This window comes from Neopelma chrysocephalum, unplaced genomic scaffold, assembly GCF_003984885.1.
Source record: "Neopelma chrysocephalum unplaced genomic scaffold, ASM398488v2 Primary Assembly neopelma1_96511, whole genome shotgun sequence".
NCBI lineage: Eukaryota > Metazoa > Chordata > Aves > Passeriformes > Pipridae > Neopelma > Neopelma chrysocephalum.
In genome coordinates this window covers 12,402-35,617 of record NW_020925157.1, presented here as the reverse complement: position 1 = coordinate 35,617, position 23,216 = coordinate 12,402, and the positions used below count along the sequence as shown (strand labels likewise).

The 23,216-nt window shown below is 43.5% G+C and overlaps 1 protein-coding gene across 2 annotated transcripts in view; it reads right to left on the bottom strand.

Moving 5' to 3' along the window:
- The window catches only part of LOC113981373 (tubulin-specific chaperone A-like), a 43,496-nt gene that overhangs the window by 9,848 nt on the left and 10,432 nt on the right, over positions 1 to 23,216 (bottom strand). The window contains exon 2 of one of the 2 annotated variants that reach the window (XM_027708727.1): positions 18,933 to 19,021. In XM_027708727.1, coding sequence (XP_027564528.1) covers positions 18,933 to 19,019 — 87 coding nt within the window. In that variant the 5' untranslated portion in view covers positions 19,020 to 19,021. Of the gene's footprint in view, positions 1 to 18,932; positions 19,034 to 23,216 lie in introns of those variants that run through there. The other variant, XM_027708726.1, reaches the window with a different exon arrangement.

The window sequence follows — 23,216 nt, the reverse complement described above, 5'->3', positions numbered from 1 at the left end:
CACTTTTTAAAAGTGTTTGCTCTTTAAACAGCAACCGTCTCCTCTCCCCCAACACATTCTAGAAACATTCTGACTAAATTCTAAGGAGTTTAAATTATAAACAGGTCACGGAGGAAGTTATTACATGAAACTGATCTAACTTTGCAAAGAACCATAAATATCTGCAAGCTTTCTGTGAATTACAATGCCAAATAGTAGTATTAAAAACCTGGAGTAATTGAAGTGCATCTAAATAAAGTGTTAAGACAAAAGCATTAAAGCAAAAAATTATGTACAGAGATAAGCAAATTGAATTTGTTGTCAATAAGTGCACATAGGACCAGAAGAGCTACTGTGACTAGTGAGGATGATGTCATAGAATCATAGAATGTTAAGGGGTTGGAATGGACCTTTAAGATCATCTAGTCCCAGCCTCCCCTGCCGTGGACAGGGACACCTCCCACTAGACCAGGTTGCTCAAGGCCTTATCCAGCCTGACTTTGAACACTACCAGGATTGGGGCATCCACAACTTGTCTGGGCAACCTGTTCCAGTATCTCACCACCCTCACAGTGAAAAATTTCTTCCTAATATCCAGCCTAAATTTCCCCTCTTTCAATTTGCACCTATTACTCCTTGTCCTATCACTACAGTTCCTGATGAAGGGTCCCTCCCTGGCTTACCTGTAGGTCCCCTTCAGATACTGGAAGGTTGCCATGAGGTCTCCAGGCAACCTTCTCTTCTCCAGACTGAACAGCCCCAACTTTCTCAGCCTGTCTTCGTATGGGAGGTGCTCCAGTCCTCTTATCAACTTTGTGGCCCTCCTCACGACAGTTCCATGTCCTTCTTACCTTGGGGGCACCAGAACTGTACACAGTACTCCAGGTGGGGTCTCACAAGAGCAGAGGGGGAGAATCACCTCCTTTGACCTGCTGGCCATGCTCCTTTTGATGCAGCCCAGGATTTAGTTGGCTTTCTGGGCTGTGAGCACACACTGCTGGCTCATGTTGAGTTTTTAATCAACCATCATTCCCAAGTCTTTCTCTGCAGGGCTGCTCTCAATCACCTCTCCGCCCAACCTGTGGGTGTGTCTGGTCCTATTCCTTTAAGTGTGCTGAAAATCCAGTCAAACAAATTTCTTCAAAGAACCACATTTGCGGTCAGTTGTCTTTCAGGATTGAAGGTATTTCTACTGAGGGAGCAAATGTCTGGCATCTTTCAAAAGAAAGCAGTCTGCTCAGATGTGATGGAGCTCTCTAACTGTTAGGGTGTATATAGCCAGTTAAACACCATATTAGTCTACTAAACACCACGTGCATTTTTTGTAAATTGGTTCAGATGTCAAAGAACTACTGCATATTCCCTATCAATAGTCTTCAATCTGTTTTTCATAAATTCCAGATTACAGTGACAGATAAAGCAGAATTGGAAACAGAAAAGCCAAAAAGATGCAAATACAGATCCACCTCCCAGTTCTTAAAGTGGAAGGGCACCATAACAAAACTCAGACAATTATTTTACACATTCAAAATAAGCACAAAGGCCAAACACAACTCTGAGAAACAGCTGAGGAGGTAATGCCTGAGGCTTTAAACATAAGCACCTTTGATTTTAGCAGGTTCCATAATAAAAGTTCAAAGCCAGTATTTCAACTTATCTAGGCAGATCAGAGCTGCTTAGTTGAGGCAGATTCTCTGTTTTTTGGCTCACCCAAGCACTTAAACTAAATCAAATTTTTGATATTTTAGGAATAGAAATAAATACTACTGCTTATGAGTGTTGATAACAAGTTTTCTGCAACAGGAAACAGTTTTGCTGAGCCTAACTGACATATAATGTGGACAACAGTTTTATCGGTTTCAAAAAGACAGAAGCAGAGTTTGATGGTTTTTTTGGTTTTAAGGTTTTTTTTCAGCTGACCCACAACTTAGGAGATTTACAGATGTGCAGACCCACAAATAATTTGAAAACAACAAGAAGAAAACATCCATAAGATGCTCTGTCATTCCTTGATCTTAAGAAGGACAGTCTAGTAAAATAATGGGTCACAGGGTATGGTGAGGATATTGTTTTATATTACAAGAATGGTGTTATAAACACAAAAGATAGGCTAAAAAATTAGAAATGTGAATGAGTGATATATATATGAATTATATACACACACATGAATACATATTAATACTTTTAAATACTGACTCATAATCACTTGCCCTTTGTTGCACAACTGGAAACAGATAATCATAACAGTATGGATCTACTCAAAGACAGTAGGGCAGAAAAGAAAAAGCATGCAAATAATTCAGTTTGCTTAGAAAAGTGCTACTTGTTTGAACTACTTTTCATCAGGAAGTTTGTAAAACATTTGGAATCCACTGACCAGTTACAGCCATATCTGATGGAAGGAGAGATCCAAAAGAAAAAAAGGACATGTCTAAATACCATGAACACCAATGGTTCCAAAATTAATAATCCTACAGTTGAGAGATATTAGTTGTTTAGCATAAGATTTAAGTAGAATGAGTTACGTGGAGTTATAATAATGTGTGATTTAGTATGTTGTTTGCTAAGCTTTACTTGCTCTTCATGAAGAACTAGATTAGCTGAAGCCTTAGACCACAAACTGTGAACCTAAACCTAGGTATGTTTTTGGCTAGAATGGAGTTAATTTTCTTAGCAATTTTTCTAATAACTCATACAGAGCTGTGTTTTGTCTTTAGTATGAGAATATTGATAACACAGTGATGTCTTGGTTGTTGCTAAGTAATGTTTATCCTAAGTCTAGGGCTTTTTTAGTTTACCATGCTCTACCAGAGAGCAGGTGCACCAGCAGCACAAATCAGAAGGAGACTACAACCATCATCAGAAGCTGCAACTTGACAAGATAAGAACAATTAACAGCCTGCCTGCATGGACACAGAGAGAGAAAACAATAAGGTGTTAAAAGACTCCAGATAAAAATTACCATTGGACCAAAAAGCACATGCAAGGCACGTGAAAAGCGTGTGAGAGGTAGATTAATGTCATAAGGGTATAATTGCCCAGGGATTTCTTTGTTCTGGGTCCCTCTCTGGAGGTACCCAGCTTGAGCTGAACTGATGCTGTACCATTCTATTATATTTTTTATTTTTTATAAATACAGGAAATCTAGGGTTGAGCCTGAAGAAGGCGGAAATGCTCCTGAGAATGAATGTGTGTAAGCGAGGAGTCAAAAGGGGCACCTGTCAGCTCACTGGAGCTTCCAACTGCGGTGGGACTCTGGTACAAGCAGTTAAACTCTCAGGTGGTGTGTGTGCAACTCCTTGAACGTGTAGAAACCAGAAGATAAGGGGCTAATGTGTATGTCTCAAACACTGATAGCTGGATGGCTGGGGAGCTAACCAAGGATTGTTGGTGATAACAGACAGGAATTGCTGATAATAACCAAGGATTGTTGGTAATAACACCCTAAGAAAGAACAAGATGTGGCTGGAGAAGAGGAACATGAGGAGGTAGGGTAGCCCTAAAGGACAAATGTCCTTGTTCTAGTTCCTGGAGATAAGCACAACACAGTACAGCGCAAGCATAGGAATGAGGCCTAGAAGTGGACATGGACTGTAGGGGGGAGATCAAGACAACCCAAAACCCCAAAGCCCTCCTACCCATTTCCAGAAAAGTCTGAAAAAATAGACTGCTCGTGATAATTAATTTGCATAGAAAGTGAGAAACCTATGTTCAGGGTAGGGAAAGATATTTATAAAAAGGAACCCCCACCAAACCCAGTATCTTGGTTTAAAGAAAAATATTGGGGCAGGAACTCCAATAAATGAACTCCCTCCCCTTTTAATTTCCCACCAATACAGAGAGACAAGGTAACCCATCTAGATGATTAAGAGAAACCAGTTGTTGCAATCTTTTTGGATTTCAGTAAAGCTTTTGATACTGTCTCTCCCAGGATCCTTCTGGACAAAATGTCCAGTCCACAGCTGGATAAACACACCACGCGGTGGGTGAGCAATTGGCTCATGGGTCCAGTACAGAGGGTAATAGTGAATGGGGTGACATCAGACTGGCGACCTATCACTAGTGGGGATCCACAGGGCTCCATCATAGGCCCTGTGATCTTCAACATCTTCATAAATTACTTGGACACAGGACTGGAAGGGATACTAATCAAGTTTGCAGATGATACAAAACTGGGAGGAGCTGTTGACTTCCTTGAAGGCAGGGAGACCCTGCAGAGAGATCTTGACAAATTAGAGGACTGGGCAATCACCAACCACATGAAGTTCAACAAGGTGAAGTGCCAGATACTGCACCTGGGATGGGGCAACCCTGGATGTACATACAGACTGGGGAATGAGATGCTGGAAAGCAGTGCTGTGGAAAGGGACTTGGGGGTCCTGTTCGATGGCAAGTTGAATATGAGTCAGCAGTGCCCTGGCAGCCAGGAGGGCCAACCGTGTCCTGGGGCGCAACTGGCAAGGCATCGCCAGCCAGTTGAGGGAGGTGATTGTCCCACTCAGCACTGGTGCGGCCTCACCTTGAATACTGTGTGCAATTTTGGTCACTGCGATATAAGAAAGATATTAGGCTATTGGAGAGCGTCCAAAGGAGGGCAACAAAGATGGTGAAGGGCCTTGAGGGGAAGCTGTATGAGGAGTGGTTGAGGTCACTTGATCTGTTCAGCTTAGAGAAGAGGAGACTGAGGACACACCTCATTGCAGTCTACAACTTCCTTGTGAGGAGAAGAGGGGCAGGCATTGATCTCTTCTCTGTGGTGACCAGTGACAGGACTCGAGGAAAAGGCCTGAAGTTGTGTTAGGGGAAGTTTAGGTTGGATATTAGAAAGAGGTTCTTCACCCAGAGGGTGATTGGGTGCTGGAACAGGCTCCCCAGGGCAGTGGTCACAGCACCAAGCCTGACAGAGTTCAAGTAGCATTTGGACCATGCTCTTGGGATGGTCCTTGTGGAGTAATGGATAGGGTTAATTACAGGGTAAAATCCAGCATGCCCCACAGAGGTTCCCTAAACAATGATAAACACCTGCTACGGGGAATGGAACGGAGAGGGAAGTAGAGTGAAGGCTACTCCCTCCACAAACATCCTGCAGGGAGGGGAACATGGTGACACTTTGTAGTTCAAAGATCATACTGTATCTGTCCATCAAGGCATAGAGATGCCAAGGATGACTACCCTATAGAATCATAGAATCACAGAATCATAGAATCACAGAATCATAGAATCATAGAATCATAGAATCAGCTGGGTTGGAAGGGACCTCTGAGATCATCAAGTCCAACCCTTGATCCACTACCACTGTGGTTACTAGACCATGGCACTAAGTGCCACATCCAGTCTCTTCTTAAAAACCTCCAGGGACGGAGAATTCACCACTTCCCTGGGCAGCCCATTCCAATGCCTGATTACCCTCTCTGTAAAGAATTTCTTCCTAATATCTAACCTAAACCTCCCCTGGCAGAGGTTAAGACCATGCCCTCTTGTCTTACTGATAGCTGCCTGGGAGACGAGACCAACCCCCACCTGGCTACAACCTCCTTTCAGGTAGTTGTAGAGAGTGATGAGGTCTCCTCTTCTTCAGGCTGAACAACCCCAGCTCCCAAACCTCTCCTCATAGGACTTGTGCTCAAACCCCTTCACCAGCCTTGTTGCTCTTCTCTGGACCTGCTCCAGCACCTCAATATCCTTCCTGAACTGAGGGGCCCAGAACTGGACACAGTACTCCAGGTGTGGCTTCACCAACGCTGAGTACAGGGGAAGAATCACTTCCCTGGACCTGCTGGCCACACTGTTCCTGATACAGGTCAGGATGCCATTGGCCTTCTTGGCCACCTGGGCACACTGCTGGCTCATGTTCAGCTTCCTGTCAATCCAAACTCCCAGGTTCTTTTCTGCCTGGCTACTTTCCAGCCACTCTGTCCCCAGCCTGTAGCACTGCATGGTGTTGGTGTGACCAAAGTGCAGGACCTGGCACTTGGCCATGTTGAACCTCATCCCGTTGGAATCAGTCCAACTCTCCAGTCTGTCCAGGTCCCTCTCCAGAGCCCTCCTGCCTTCCAGATGATCGACACTCCCCCCCAGCTTGGTGTCATCTGCAAATTTGCTAATGGTGGACTCAATCCCCTCATCTAAATCATCGATAAAGATATTAAACAGAACTAGGCCCAACACTGATCCCTGGGAGACACCACTAGTGACCGGCCGCCAACTGGATGCAGCACCGTTCACCACCACTCTCTGGGCCCGGCCCTCCAACCAGTTCCTAACCCAGCACAGAGTGCCCCTGTCCAAGCCGTGGGCTGCCAGCTTTTTCAGGAGTATGCTGTGGGAGACGGTGTCAAAGGCTTTGCTGAAGTCCAGGTAGACTACATCCACAACCTTCCCCTCATCCACCAGGTGGGTCACCTGATCATAAAAGGAGATCAGGCTGGTCAGACAGGACCTGCCCTTCCTAAACCCATGCTGGCTGGGTCTGATCCCTTGTCCATCCTGTAGGTTCTGTGTGATTGCACTTAGGATGATCTGCTCCATAACCTTGCCAGGCACTGAGGTCAGGCTGACAGGCCTGTAGTTTCCTGGGTATGGAGGAATCCGGCTGACCCCCAGTTCTCTGAGTGAAATGGCTATAACACAGATACCTGTGTATCCCTGAGACAGCTGGGGAAGGAAGTGAGAAGAAGGAAGCCGGAACAGCAAGGCTGGACTTCCTGAACTTTTGGAATATCATCATGATCCTGCAGGAACCAAGTCACCATGACTTTGCAGATGCTGAATCATCATGAGTGTGCTACAAGGCAGCCAATTGTGATGTATGTTTATGTAGAATCACCAATGGTGGTATAACATGTATGTTACACCAAGGACTATAAATGTCAGTGATTTGTTGCAATAAAGGTCCTGTCCTATTCTTCTGGAAGAAGACCTTTTCGTGTTTTGGCCATCCTGACAGAGACACCCAAGTCTTCCTTCCAGCCCTTTTTGTGGATGGGCGTGACATTTGCCAACTTCCAATCATCTGGGACCTCCTCAGTGAGCCAGGACTGTTGGTAGATGATAGAGAGCAGTTTGGTGAGCTCTTGTGCCAGCTCCCTCATCACCCTTGGGTGGATCCCATCTGGTCCCATAGACTTGTGAGGATCCAAGTGGCTCAGTAGGTCGCTAATTGTTTCCTCCTGGATTACAGGGAGGCTATTCAGCTTCTTATCTCTGTCTACAAGCTCCGGAAACCAGCTGTCCTCGGGACAACCTGTCTTACTGTTGAAAACTGAGGTAAAGAAGGTGTTAAATACCTCAGCCTTTTCCTCATCTTTGATAACTATGTTCTCGCCCATGTCCAATAAAGAATGGAGGTTTTCCTTGCCTCTCCTTTTGCTATTGATGTATCTGTAGAAAGACTTTTTGTTATACTTGACAGAAGTGGCAAGATTGAGGTCAAATTGCGCCTTTGTCTCTCTAATCTTCTTTCTACATGACCTAACTATATTCCTAAACTCTTCCTGAGTAGCCAACCCTTTTTTCCATAATTGGTAAGTTCTCTTTTTTACCCTTATTTCCTTCAAAATCTCCCTGTTCAGCCAGACCGGTCATCTTCCCCACCGGCTTGCCTTTCAGCAGATTGGGACAGCCTGCTCCTGTGCTTTCAAGACTTCCTTCTTGAAGCATGTCCATCCCTCCTGGACCCCTTTGTTTTCAAGGGTTGTTTCCCAGGGTACATGCTGAACCAGTCTTCTGAATAGGCTGAAATCTGCCCTCCGGAAGTCCAGCGTAGAGGTTTTATTGATGGCCCTCCTTGCACCCCTGAGTATTGAAAACTCTATTATTTCATGGTCACTGTGCCCCAGACGGCCTCCGACCACCATATCACCCACCAGCCCCTCTCTGTTTGTGAACAGCAGGTCTAGTAAGGCCCCATCCCTGGTAGGTGCATTTACCAGCTGGAGCAGGAAATTATCCTCTATATGCTCTAGGAATCTCCTAGACTGCCTCTTCTCCGCTGTGTGGAGTTCCCAGCAGACATCCAGCAGGTTAAAGTCACCCACAAGAACAAGGACTGGGGATTTTAAGACATCTGCCAGCTGCTTATAGAATAATTCATCACCCTCATCATCCTGTTTGGGTGGTCTGTAACAGACTCCCACCAGGATGTCAGCCTTGTTGGCCTTCCCCCTGATTTTGATCCACAGACACTCAATCTTATTGTTACTGTAGACAGAGTCAAGAGACTCTCTAACATACAGAGCCACCCCTCCACCTCTCCTACCTTGCCTGTCCCTTCTGAAGAGCTTGTAGCCACCCATGGCAGCACTCCAGTCATGCGAGTTGTCCCACCACGTTTCCATGATGGCGACTACATAACCCAAGTAAACCACAAACTGATTTAATTGATGTTCCCTCACATAACCCAGATCTAGTTCTAAACAAAGATGGTTCATCCTACTACCTGCAAGGACAGTGATGGTCTGGGTATGCTGTGATGAGATGAGGACAGGTAATAGAAGCACAACCGCTCCCAGAAAGGATGAGCACACAACGAGCAGAGCTAGTAGCTTTGATGTGTGCAGCACATCCAGGAAAATGGAAACAAGTTAACCTCTATATGAATCAGACAGAGGTGCTCATTTTACAGCAAATATAATCAAACAACTTGTCCTAGTTTCAGCTAGAATAGAGTTAATTTCTTTTCAGTAGCTGTTACAGTGCTGTGTTTTGCATTCGGAATGAGAATGGTGTTGATAACACACTGATATTTTGGGGTTTGCTAGGTTGTGTTTATCCCAGTTGAAGGACTTTTTTCTTGTCTCATGCTCTACCAGTGAGGAGGTACACAAAAGAAACTGGGAGGGAGCATAGCCAAGACAGGTGACCCAAACTGACCAAAGGGATATTCCACACCATAGAATGTCATGCCCTGTATATAAACTGGGGGTCCTATCTGGGTTTGGGAAGGGTAGTCTGGCATTGGTGAGCAGGTAGTGGGCAACTGTATTGTGCATCACTTCTTTTTTCCCTTTTTATTATCATTATTATTGTCATTTAATATTATTACTGTATTTTTACTTTCTTTTCAATTATTAAACTGTTCTCATCTCAACCTACAAGTTTTACTTTGATTCTCCTCCTCATTCCACCTGGTTGGGGGAGAGAGAGGAGGGTTGAGTGAGTGGCTGTGTGGTGCTTAATTTCCAGCTGGGCATAAACCATGACACAGCTGTATAAGACTTTGAGGATAGAGAGAAAATTACATTCACCATATTGCCCACAATATTCAGGACAAGTAGTAAGGATGAATAGAACATTAAAAGAAAAGATAGCAAGAATATGTGCATGCACTAATCTGAAATGGCCAGAAGCCTTTACTTTGACTCTGTGGGGTGTCCTGAATACTTTGAGACAACCTGTAGAAATAACACCAGCAGAGCTTCTCTTTGGGAGACGCTTAGCTATACCAGAAACATATCCCAGCTTAGACCAACCTGTTGGATGGAGATGAATGCCTGACCCAGTATGTTTTTAATATAAAGAAAGGGTTTGAGGAGCAGAGAAACTATGCATAATGGTACCAACCCAGCCTACCTGAAATACAAGTACATGATATATAACCTGGGAATGAAGTGTTAATCAAGATATCCTCACAAAAATCCAAATTAGAACCTAAATGGGAGGGACAATATACTGTCTTACTGTGTTCTTGTTTTGCTGTTAAAGTTTTGTGTAAAGATAACTGGATACACCATTCTTATATCAAATGAGTAATGAATGATCAACCAGGGACCCAGAAGAAGAATGATTTTAAGTGGGGTCCTGAACAACAACAAGCTTTCCAACAAATTAAACAGAAGACTGCTCATGCAGTAGCCCTTGGGCCAGTCAGGACAGGACAAGATGTGAAAAATGTGCTCTACACTGCAGTCGGGGAGAATGGTCCTTCGTGGAGTCTGGTAAAAAATACTCGGGGAGATTCAAGGGTGACCCCAGGGGTTCTGGAGTCAGGGATACAAAGGATCCAAGACCTGTTACACTCCAACTGAAAAAGAGATACTGGCAGCTTATGAAGGGGTTCGAGCTGCTTCAGAAGTGATTGACTATGAAGCACAGCTCCTCCGGTCACCCCGACTGCTGGGGGTGGCTAGACCGATGGAAAAAGATCAATTGGCAGTGCAGAGGTAAACCCATCTGGGTTGCTGAATTGTGGCAAGACATCCCTGCCCAGGTAGAGAAGTTGCCTGTAAAAGTCCGTCATGTAGATGCACAAGTACCTGAGAGTCTGGCTACTGAAGAACATGACAACAAATGACTGGTGGATCGGACTGACAAGATTAATTTGTCTCAGGTGGATTTGGACTGGAAACATAAGGGAGAATTATTTCTGGCTCAGTGGGTCCAGGATGCGTCAGGTCATCAGGGAAGAGATGCAACATACAGATGGGCTCGTGATCGAGGGGTGGACTTAACCATGGACACTATCTCTCAGGTTATCCATAACTGTGAAACGTGCTGCAATCAAGCAGGTCAAGTGGGTTAAGCCTCTGTGGTATGGTGGACAATGGTTAAAACATAAATATGGGGAGGCCTGGCAGACTGATTACATTACACTCCTGGAAACCTGCCAAGGCAAGCACTACATGCTTACATGTTAGAAGCAACCACTGGATGGCTAGAGATATACACTGTGCCTCATGCCACCGCCCGGAACACCGTCTTGGGCATTGAAAAGTAAGTTCTGTGGCAACATGGCACCCCAAAAAGAATTATGTGGGTGTAACGGGTTGACCCTGGCCAGATGCCAGGTACCCACTAAAGCCACTCTCACTCTCCCTCTGCAACTGGACAGAGGAGACAGAAAAAAACCAGCTAAGGATTCATGAGTAGAGATAAGAGCCAGGAGAGGTCAACTACTGAATACCTTCATGGGCAAAACAGAATCAAAGTGAGGATAATACTTAAATTTATTACTAACAGGATAAGAACCAAAGAGTGAGAAATAAAATAATCTTAAAAACACTTTCCCCCCACCTCTCCTTCCTTCCACGTTCTCCCTCCTCCCCCCCAGCGGTGCAGGGGGATGGGGAATGGGGGCTATGGTCAGTTGTTGTTTCTGCTGCTGCTCAGAGAGAGGAGTCCTGCCCCTGCTCCCATGGGGTCCCTCCCATGGGAGACAGTCCTTGATGGACCTCTCCAGTGTGAGTCCATCCCTCGGTCAGCAGTTCTTCCCAAACTGCTGTCCCGTGGGTCACTCCTCCATGGGGTGCAGTCCTTCACGAATGAGCTGTACCAGCATGGGTCCCCCACAGGGACCACAAGTCCTACCCGGGAAAAACCTGCTCCAGCATGGGTTTCCCTCTCCACAGGCTGCAGGTCTCTGGCAGGACCCTGCTCCAGCATGGGCCTCCCACAGGGTCACAGCCTCCTTCATCCATCCACCTGCTCCAGCATGGGCTTCTCCATGGGTTGCAGGTGGGTCTCTGCACCCTGATGGCCCTCCATGGGCTGCAGGGGGACAGCCTGCTTCACCATGGTCTTCACCATGGGTTACAGGGGCCTCAGCTCTGGGGCCTGGAGCACCTCCTCCCCCTCCTTCTGCACTGACCTTGGTGTCTACCCTGTTGTTCCCATGTTCTCACTCCGCTCTTCCCTGGCTGGAATTCCTGCTGTGCAACAACATGTTTTCCTTAAATATGTTATTACAGAGGCGTTACTATTACTCCTGATTGGCTTGACCTTGGTCAGTGGCAGGAAGTCCATCCTGAAGCCGGCTGGCATTGACTCCACAGGACAGGGGAAGCTTCTAGCAGCTTCTGAGAGAAACCACCTCTGTAGCCCCCCCCGGCTACCAAAACCCAGCCACAGAAACCCACTACAGTGGGACAACGGGACTCGTTTCAAAACTAGCCTCATAGAGTCCTGGGTCAGAGAGCATGGGATCGAGTGGGTATATCATATTCCCTATCATGCACCAGCCTCTGGGAAAGTTGAACTGTACAGTGGACTGTTAAAAACCACCTTGAAAGCACTGGGTGGGGGAACCTTCAAACATTGTGTCTACATTAAGCTAAGGACACCTAGTTAGTTAACACTAGAAGCTCTACCAATTGAGCTCTGCAGACTGTGGGAACTTGAGATAAGTGCAGACAGTAACAACAGGAAGATGCTAATTCCTGGCCTGGTGAGGCAGATCTGGGTAACCTATCCAGACAAAAATTCCCACTGTGGCAAACTGTGAGAAAGGAAACAACTGCTTACACACATACCATCCCAAGTTATGGGAACAGCATCTATGCCCCATGGATACCTGGAACTTGGACTGTGTAAAGATGATACCCCAGAAGAACGACTCTGGGACCCCACCACTGAGAAGACCAGGGTGAAAAAAGACCAGCAGGACACCACAGAATCAACAGGGTGGTGGTATCTTTCTACCTCATCTGTCTCTCTCTCACTTTGTTTCTTTCCTCTCCTCTCTTCTCTCTCCCATTTCTTTCCATCTCTCTACCTCACATTTACTGTTAAATAAAATCTGTACTACTGACTTCAGCATATGGTCTCGTTTGCACCTTAATTCAGGCAGAAGCATCTCTTTATAAACGGATCATAACATTATTTTGGTGCAGCAAGCAGGATGATGTTCTCTGACCCAAAATGTCTTTGACAATAGTACATTTCCCTGTGTGGGAAATCTCGTGTAGTTCCTTCAGTGTTAACTTTTGGAAACTTCGCCATAAATTCCCTCTGAGGGAATTTGTGATTCCCTCTGTGGGAATTCTCGGAGAAAATGGTTGTCCTGGGTTGCCAGTGCAAAGAAAATATTTTGTTGTCCTTCCTTGGAAAATTTTTTGGTCGCCCCTCTAACCCAGGGGTGGAGTTGGCATGAGAAAATTGGGATAATGATAAATTGGTTACTCAGAAATCTGAAGATGAAATAATACTATCTTTACAAGATTCGGTGAAATTGTACTATCAGTTAAATGAGGAAAATGAAAAAAGGCTGAAGGTGGAGGCATTTCTTGCTGCTGGGCTTGAAAAGAGGCTGCAAGCAGAGACATTGCTTACTGCCGAGTGTGAAAGCATTGAAGGGCTTCAGGCGGAGCTTTGGAATGCACATAAAAGAAAGAGAATCTTATGGAAAGAATTGCAGGATGTAGAACCTGTAACATTCTCAGAAATACAGTCTTTTGACTCAGACCTTTTGTGTTCAGTGGAGGAGTTGGGAGATGGTGAGCGAGTATACTGTTCTGATAAAGAACAAAATCTAACGTTTGCATTGATATCTAATGATAAGGAAGTACAATTACAACCCCTAATTAAAATTGAAACCACAAATGATTGCCAGGGTCAGCAAAATGCTATGAAAATTGTACTGTGTACTGCTACCAAGATATCAAAGTCTGGCCATAAATCAGGCAAGACTGAAATCAAGTCAGTACTAATACAGTGGAATGCCAAGAGCCTAGGTATGCTTCTGGGCAACAAAGAGTTAAAATCATTGGAGTAAATGAAGGGAGAGTTATCTGACAAACTGCTGAGGTTAATTTATGGCTCCCAAGTGAGAAGTGGAAATCTGTTAATCTTAACCCTAAAGGAAACCCAGAAATTGCATTCCCTAATTCTGGTGTATCACAGTGCTGGATTTTTGTTGCAGTGCAAAATAAAATTTCTGAAGTTATAGTAAATTTGGTTCTACTAACAGCTACATTATCAAATATCTTAAACCTAACAACCACAATACTAGAATACACATGGCAAGTTAGCCTTATACTTCCTTTCTAATTCTCTTATCTGGCCAGTTTCTTACAGGCAATTGAATAACAATGCTTTGCCTTTAACTGCTCCTGTGCTAACCAGAGGAGATCCCCTGATACTGAAAGGCAGCAGAAATAAACTTAACACCAATTTGTAGGTGTTAAAAAGTAGGCAGGGGACCCCTGATGGTCTAGTGGTTAGGATGCGGCACTCTCACCGCCGCGGCCCGGGTTCGATTCCCGGTCAGGGAACTCCCCCGGGCAGATGGAGCTCGTCAACCCTGTAAGGCCATCTATCTAAGAGAAGGTCACTCTAAACAAACCTACGTCCTGAGGACCTCACTGCCATTGTCCAAGCTCGCTTGACCCCGGCAGATGAACCTTAGGATTAAAGGGTGGGCTCAGTTCAGCGCATGCTGTGTCTCACCTAAAAAATCCATTGCGCAGGTTCAAAAGGTAAAAAAAAAAACCTTTCCCAAAATCTTCGTTCGTGAAGACTGACCATACAAAAAGTAGGCATTCTTTATTTAGTGTGCTGGGCTTTTGGAGGATACCTCCTCTCATCAAACGTGCTAAGGACAGATAGACAGGGCTTTTTCTTACACATACTGTTTTCAACAGAAACTCCGTGACATCCAGAACAATTGGTGGATCAATCTAGCTGAAAAAACTCAATTATGCGCAGATATGGGTGATCACAGAGGATTCCATGAGGCCCTGAAAACAGCATACAGGTCTACATACCAGGTCCAAAGCCCTCTACTCAGTGAAGATGGGCAAACGCTTCTGACAGATAAAACCTCCATTCTGAATCGATGGTCTGAACACTTTCAGAGTCTTTTCAGTACTAGCCATGTAGTCCAAGACTCAGCAATTCAGTACATCACACAACAACCGGTGAAGAAAGAATTGGATATTGCCCCCACTTTAGGAGAAACTCTTAAGGCCATACAGCAGGTGAAAACTGGCAAGGCAGCTGGGGTTGATGGAATTCCACCCGAAGTCTGGAAACATGGGGGCCAAGTACTCCATGCTAAATTTCACGAGTTTGTGGTGCACTGTTGGGAACTAGGCGAACTACCATCAGACCTTCAAGACCATCATCACTTTGTATAAGAAGAAAGGAGTTAAATCAGACTGTTCAAATTACGGTGGTATTACTCTGCTCTCCATTGCTGGCAAAATCCTGGCAAGAATACTCTTGAACAGATTAATACCCGCTATAGCAGAAGGAATTCTACCTGAAAGCCAATGTGGTTTCAGAGCCAACAGGAGCACCACAGACATGGTATTTGTTCTCAGACAACTGCAAGAGAAGTGTAGGGAACAGAACAAAGGTCTCTATGTAACCTTTGTTGATCTCACCAAAGCTTTTGATACTGTGAGCAGAAAAGATCTATGGCAGATTTTGGAACGTTTAGGTTGTCCCCCCAAGTTCCTTAAAATGATCATCTCACTCCATGAGGATCAACATGGCCAAGTCAGATATGGCAATGCACTTTCTGAGCCCTTTCTAATAACCAATGGTGTGAAACAAGGCTGCGTTCTTGCGCCAACTCTGTTTACAATCTTTTTCAGCATGATGCTCCAAAGAGCCACGGCAGACCGCGATGATCAGGACAGTATCTACATTCGATTCCTTACTGATGGAAACCTATTCAACCTAAGGCGACCGAAGGCCCACACTAAGACCTTAAATCATCTTGTCCGGAAGCTGCTTTATGCTGATGACGCCGCCCTTGTGGCCCACACAGAAGCAGCTCTGCAACGTTTAACATCCTGCTTTGCAGACGCTGCTGAGCTCTTTGGGCTGGAAGTCAGCTTAAAGAAGACAGAAGTCCTCTATCAACCTGCACCTCAGGAAGTCTTCCATCATCTCCATGTCACCATTGGCCAACCAGAGCTCAAATCAGTTCAGCAGTTTAATTACCTAGGCAGCCTTATCTCCTCGGATGGTAAGATTGACGGAGAGATAGACAACAGGTTAGCAAAGGCATATAGTGCTTTCGGAAAACTCCATAAAAGAGTTTGGCGAAATAAACACTTGAAGAAAAGTACCAAGATCAGTGTTTACAGAGCCATAGTGCTGTCTACTCTTTTATATGGTTCCGAATCATAGGTCATCTACCGCCACCACTTGCGACTCCTAGAATGCTTCCATCAACGCTGTCTCCGCACAATCCTAAACATCCACTGGTCAGATTACATGACTTATACGTCTGTTCTTGAACAAGCAGCAGTCACAAGTATTGAGGCCATGTTGCTGAGAACAAAGTTGCGTTGGGCAGGACACGTCTCAAGGATGAAGGACCACTGCCTCCCTAAGATCCTGCTTTATGGTGAACTTGCCACCGGCTGCCTCAAGAGAGGAGCCCTGAAGAAAAGATACAAGGACTCCCTGAAACAACATCTCAGACTTGGTCGTATTGATCAACATAACTGGTCTACTCTGACCTCCAATTGGGAGGCCTGGAGACACACTATCTATAACGCTGCTGGTTCTTTTGAGAACTCACGCAGGATCACTCTTGAGGAGAAAAGGCAACGCAGAAAGAATCGTGCCTTTCAGAATATACCACCTAAGGAGTCTTTCTGCTGTGCCTTTTGCAATCGGACATATCTATCTCTTATTGGCCTTATTAGCCACCAGCGTGCTTGTAATAAATGTGAATAGAACCTTTCCCAAATCTTCGTTCGTGAAGCCTAGCCATGATGATGACTGTTTACATATTCATTAGATATTCTCACTTACTTAATACATATTCATTACTCGGCTTTACATAGTCACACCCCTATCAGAAGTCCTTATTTGGTCTTTCCGGGTCTTCTTCTTGACCTCGGTTTTTGAGCCGGTACAGTGTCATTGTGTTTCACCACAAAAACTGTAATGTTTGGGGTTTTTTTATTTTATCTGGGTACAGAGAGCTCAGCTTACATGTTGTTTGCTTGAGTTACATACCTTATCTAATTCTCTGGGACTTCTCTACGATTATATTGTTCTTTATTTGGGCATGCCGGAATGCTGCGAGCAGTGTTTCTATTTCTCCTACCACCTCCCTGAAAAAATAGGGTAAGTTTGTGTTTTTTTCTTTTTCTAGGAATGCCAGCACCAACCCCCCTCCCCCTTCCTGAAAATCAAAGGAACCAGTTAGGAGGGAGGGGTGCTGTCAGCAGATTTACATGAGAAGGCTCACAGACAGCCAAGAAGATGTGATAATCACTTTTCTTTTAAACCCTTTTAACTTTTGGTTACTTTTGTGATATATGCAGGAACTGAATCAACACTCCATGAATTGTTCCTTCTTTTTTTTAATGTCTGGTCTATAGTAGGCCAAATTTTCACTTTTCTTTTTATAGGACCCTGCTAACAGATGAGATACAGCTGTGTAAAACCAATGGAACTTTTAACTGCCCCCATAATTGCTTGTATTATCAGTTTATTATTCTTGTGATTTGTTTTTGTTTTCATTGAGAGTGCCTTGTTGGGAGACCAAATATTGGTAGGATTATATAAGACAAACCATTTTATGTATTGTGAATCCAAAAAATCCGGTATAAGGAACTGCTCAGAGTCTTTTGGATCTTTGAGCAGCAAAGGTATTTATTGACAGCGTCGGGAGCAAGCCAGCTCGTGCTGGACAAACTTGCTCGAAGGCTTTACACAAAATCAACAGTTTTTATACAATTTTCATATATGATTAAATGCATATTCATGTGATTACATCATCTATCTATACATATTAATAACAGGTGGAGTATAGGTGGAACCCAGGCGGGGCTTGGGGTGGTGCTTCTCTTGGCCCTAAATTTTGGTGGTACATCCCCTCTTCCTCCTGTGGGTCTGGGGGCTTATTCTCATCTTCCTTGGTTTGATCTCCCTTCTCTTCTATTGTTCTCCACTCACTCACTGAAGCTTGGAGAAAGGTTTGGCTCCAGGCCTGTTTCTTCTATTCAAATGTCTACTTTATCTTACTGCATCTTAATTTATTACCTCTAGGCCTATTATATGTTTCTTTTACCATTCTTTGAAGTTTTGGACCAGTAAGTAGAACAGAATGAGCACAGATCATTTAGATGTTGGTAGCTGGTTAGCAGGCCCAGATTTCCCAGTTAACTCTTTTGGGCCTGGTTTCTTGTTTCAATTGTTAGTTTGATTTTTACTGAGTTCATTTTTTCTTTTTATGGAAAAAAATTAGTGTGGGAAAAGCTTTTACTTTTATCTTACGGATGGATACTTTTGTTTCAACCAATTGAGAATTGGAATATTCAATCAAATTTAGCCTGGGAGTTGGTACAAGAATTTATGCATATTTGGAATCATACGAATATGACATTACATATTTACACATTACATACCACAGTCTCAGTCAGTGGTAAGGCAGAAGACAGCTAAGCTCTATATAAATAAATTCTTTACTTGTATACAAATGCTTCATTTGTATTTCTTTCTCATAACATAATGAAAACAAAGTAAGACATGCACACATGAACTATGAACTTATTTGTTTTAGTTTGTTCTAAAAGGGCTTTCTTCTAGCTTGTTTTTATTTATTTTTATATTGGGTTTTGTTTAACCTATTCTTCCACTGTTTGAAAATGAAGATGGAAGAACAGTAGGTTTTATAACACAGTCATCAGACTATTGAAAAAAGTGAAAACAATTTTAATTTACAGTTTAAGTTTCTGTGAAAATTTAAGAGAAAACATTTGGGAAATGCTTGGGAAAACATAGTTAAAAGATAACATATTTAGCTGAAAGAATATAAAGGCCACAGTTAAACACATAGATGCCACACTTCTGTAAAGAATAGAAATGAATCTCGCAAATCCAAGCCTTCTCTCAGTGACAAGAAAACTCGACACTCCTCCTTCCAAAAGGGAAGGTACCGTCTGCAACAACTATCCTTTATGGGGAACCTTCCAAGAAAAAATTAATCATATTGTAATCATGACTCTAAACCATACCCATTGTTAGTGAGTGATAGCCATCCTGACACAAAATGCTAAACAATCCATACCCAGTCTCCTTAAAATTTAACAATTCTGGAGGAAAGGAAGTTTCTACAAATGCATATTATGACTTTTATAATTGATGGAATTTTACTCTAGTACTTATATAACAGGAGTCTGGAAAAAGGTACGGCAGACTTTTTTATTTAAGGATGGCTATGATTAAATTAGGGTAAAGGATTTTATAAAACAAGTTTTAGGATAGTTTACCTGCTTCTTAATTCCATAATCATCACATGCTTCAGCTTTCATTTTTTCAATCTTTTCTTCGTGCTGTTTTGCTTCTTTTTCATACATAACTTTTTCTTTTGCCAATCTGCAATTAAACCAAGTGATTGCGTTAATCTAGTTCAATTATGGTAAAAAGTTACAGCATTGAAAGCAAAAAAGAAAAAACCCTGAAAGCTGCAGCCCTATAATACACAGTTTTATCAAAAACAGACTCTTAACCACTGCAAAAAACTGCATCTAGGAAATGCTGAATTTAGCTGTAACGTGTTGAAACAGGAGCCAGGCCTAAAAGAGTTAACTGAGATATCTTGGCCTGCTAAGAAACCCCAATACCTGTTTTGCTAGAAGAACATTTTAGGAGCACTGGTTAATATCATGTTCTGTTCTGCTCACTGGACCAAAGGCCTTATTATAGAAGGAATAGGAGTAGTACACACACAGTAATAAAGTAGGTAAACTAGATGTTTGAATAAGATCTAGAAGGTCCAGAGCCAGGATTTTGCAAGCTTGAAGAATTCAGGTCACCTAATTGAAGAGGTCAAATTGAGGAAGATGTCCATGGCGACCACCAGAGGGATGAAGGCTTGAGGAGAAGACCCCCACAGTAGAAGACTGCACATGTCTGGAAAGACTCCGCCCAGAGACTAGCCTACTTATTAATATGTATGTTAAATGATGTAACCATGTATCTAAAGTGTATAAAATGTCTTGCTTTTGCACTTTCAAGTCGAGCAAGTTCTTTGTGATGCGAACCACTCTTGCTCCCGGAGCTGTCAATAAATACCTTTGCTGCTCAAAGATCCAAAAGTCTCTGAGCAGTTCTTTATACCGGATTTTTCGGATTTGTTTGGCAACTCGCAGCAGGACAATACTTCTCCACCCGGCTGCGGAATCCCTCGGAGGACGGGACCCCCTTTGGTGCCCTCGGGTAAGTTTTTTTACCCAAAGGGGCTCCCTTCTTCGGTGGCTTCTTGCGGGGGCTGGTCAAGAACACTGCCTATTGATAAAAGGTATTTATATCTGGTTTTGTCTATTCTGGTTCTGGTTATTCTGGTTCTGGATTCCCATAAGCCAAAGGTGGGGATACAGGAGAGGATGCTCTTCCTGGGGAATATCCCCTCTCGGCTGGTATGTTCTGGTTTTGTTTGTATTTGGCCAAATATTGTTTATTTTGAGGGAAACGAGGTATCTAAGTTTCCTTTTGGTTGTTCTTTTGTTTATGGTATTGGTTCCCTTAGGTTCATAACCACCCTATGAACTGGAGATTGGGGCACCACTATTGTGTTAATAGTTTTGTGTGTGTTTATTGTCATTTTGTGTTGTCTTCTTTGTTTTCGGAAAAGTTATTGTGTACCTGATATACCTTGCTTACCTTGAAACATCCAGGAGCACACAGTTAAAGGTATTATCATGCTAAGAATTGCTATATGGGAGGTAGTGCTGAAAAGTTAACTATAAACACACCACTTTGGATAAGACCTAGAATTAAGATCTGTCCATTTTGGAACTGTTATATGTACGAGCCTTGTGTAACAGATGTAAGGTTTGCCTCCCCAACAGAGGAGGTTGGGACAGAACCAGTGTGCGTATTGTAGAAAAGAGGGACACTGGAAGCAAGAATGCCCTGAATTAACAGGTGGAAATATAGGCACAGGAGGGGCTGTTGTTGCTTACAGAGCACTGAGTGAAGGGGGGGGCCGTCGGGTCTGCACCTAGGGGACCTGTTGGTAAAAATTACGCTAGGGGAAGAAAAACAAGAATCAGATTTTCTAATTGATACTGGGGCTACATTTTCTGTTTTGAATCAAGAATTAATACCTAAAAGTGATAAAGATGTTTAAGTCATGGGTGCCACTGACCAATCAGAAAAGCTTTCTTTTGAAACCCATAAAGTTCAAAATTGAAAAACAAATGGGAGTGCATCAGTTTTTGTATTTACCAAATTCACCCAAACCCCTATTGGGCAGAGACCTACTAGAAAATCTGGGAGCTGTAATAGAATTCAAACAAATAAAATTGAATTTAAGGTAAAGGAAGAACAATTAAGAGCAACTCTGAGTTAAGCAATGAGCTATGTGGAGCCAAGTCAGGATAATTCAAATGTCAATCAAATTTTAGATCCGGTATACCCAGGAGTTTGGGCTATTGAAACACCAAGAAAGTCTAAATGGGCAGCTACCATTCAAATAGAATTACAGCCAGGAACAAACCCAGTAATTAGGAAGCAATATGCACTGAGGCTAGAAGATAGAAAAGGAATTGAACCAATAATAGATAACTTCTTAAAATGGGGACTTTTTGTTGAGTGTGATTCAGATTTCAACACCCTAATTTTACCATTCAAGAAGCCAAACGGAACATATAGGTTGGTTCAGGATTTAAGAGCAGTAAATAAAATAGCTAAAACATACATGCAACTGTTGCAAACCTATATACCCTCTTAACAAAATTAAAAGAAAATCTAATTTGGTACACAGTATTAGACTTAAGAGATGCCTTTTCCCGCCTTCCCTTAACACAGGAAAGTCAAATGATATTTGCCTTCAAGTGGGAAAATCTCACCACAGGAAGGAAAACTCAGCTCATTTGGACAGTGTTACCTCAAGGGTTCAAAAATAGTCCCACAATTTTGGGGAATCAATTCACTAAAGAATTGGAACAATGGCAGTCACCACCGGGGGAGGGTGTACTTTTAAAATATGTGGATGATCTATTGATTGTTACAGAAAAACAAGAAAAATATATCCAATGGATGGTAAGCCTATTAAACTTTTTGGGCTTAGATGGGTATCGAGTGTCTCAACAGAAAGCACAGCTGGTGCAGAAACAAGTGGTGAATCTGGGATACGAAGTATCTGGAGGACAATGATCTCTGGGGACAACAAGAAAGGAAACCATTTACCAGACACCCAAACCACAGACGGTGCGACACCTTAGAGCCTTTCTAGGAATGACAGGTTGGTGTCGTTTATAGATATATCAGTATGGGCTAATTGAAAAGTCTTTATATGACCTGCTGAAAATAACTAAGGGCAACCTAGTCTGGACCCCCGAAGCAAGTGGAGCCTTCAAACAGCTGAGGCGAGAGCTCATGAGGGCTCCGGCGTTGGGATTGCCTGATGTAACGAACCCCTTTTGGTTGTTCTCGCATGAATGACAAGGAATGGCTCTAGGGGTCCTGGCTCAACAACTAGGAGCATATAAAAGAGCAGTGGCCTACTTCTCCAAGCAATTGGACGAAGTAAGCAAAGAATGGCCCACCTGCCTAAGGGCAGTAGCAACAATGATCATAAATATAGAAGAAGCCAGGAAATTTACAATGGGACAGAAAATGACTGTGTTAGTGTCCCACACAGTGTCTACAGTGCTGGAACAAAAGGGGGAACCATTGGCTGTCACCCTCCCAATTTCTGAAATATCAGGTAATCCTGGCTGAATCAGATGACATAACCATTCAGGTGACTAATATTGTCAACCCAGCTTCATTCCTAGAAGGAAGAATCTCAGCTGCACCCGTCGTGCATGACTGCCTGGAAACCATTGAAGCGGTGTACTCCAGCTGCCTGGACCTTAAAGAAGAACCACTCCTGGATGCAGAAGACTGGTTTACCAATAGCAGCAGTTTTGTAAGACAGGGTGTGAAGATGGCTGGGTATGCTGCAACCACCACTACTGAGGTAATCAAATCAAATCCTTTGCCCGCAGGAACCTCAGCCCAGAAAGCAGAACTGATAGCTCTCATTTGAGCTTTAGAATTAGCAGAAGGAAAACAAATCAACACCTGGACTGACTCCAAATATGCCTTTGACATAGTTCATGCTCATGGAGCAATTTGAAAAGAAAGAGGACTTTTAACTCTTCAAGGAAAAGTTGTGAAATATGCTGAAGAAACTCTACGATTACTAGAAGCTGTACAACTCCCCCTCAGGTGGCAATTATGCACAGCCGAGGACACCTGAAAGGTAGCGTTGTCCCAGAAATAGGAAACAGAAAAGCTGAATTAGCTGCTGCAAGAAGTAAAGAACTACCAGTAGCAGCTTTGGTGCCAGAAGGACTAGATGCAGATCAACAGGTAGAATATCAAGAAATGGATTATAAGTGGATACATGAAAATGGAGGAAAGCTGTTAGACAATGAGTGGGGTTAACTAAAAACAGGTCGGTTAATATTATTAGAAAAATTAATGTCATGCGTCGGGTGCTGGACCCCGTGGAGGTGGAGAGGGCAGCTTCGGAACACACAGAGGTTTGCCGTTCCAGGTTT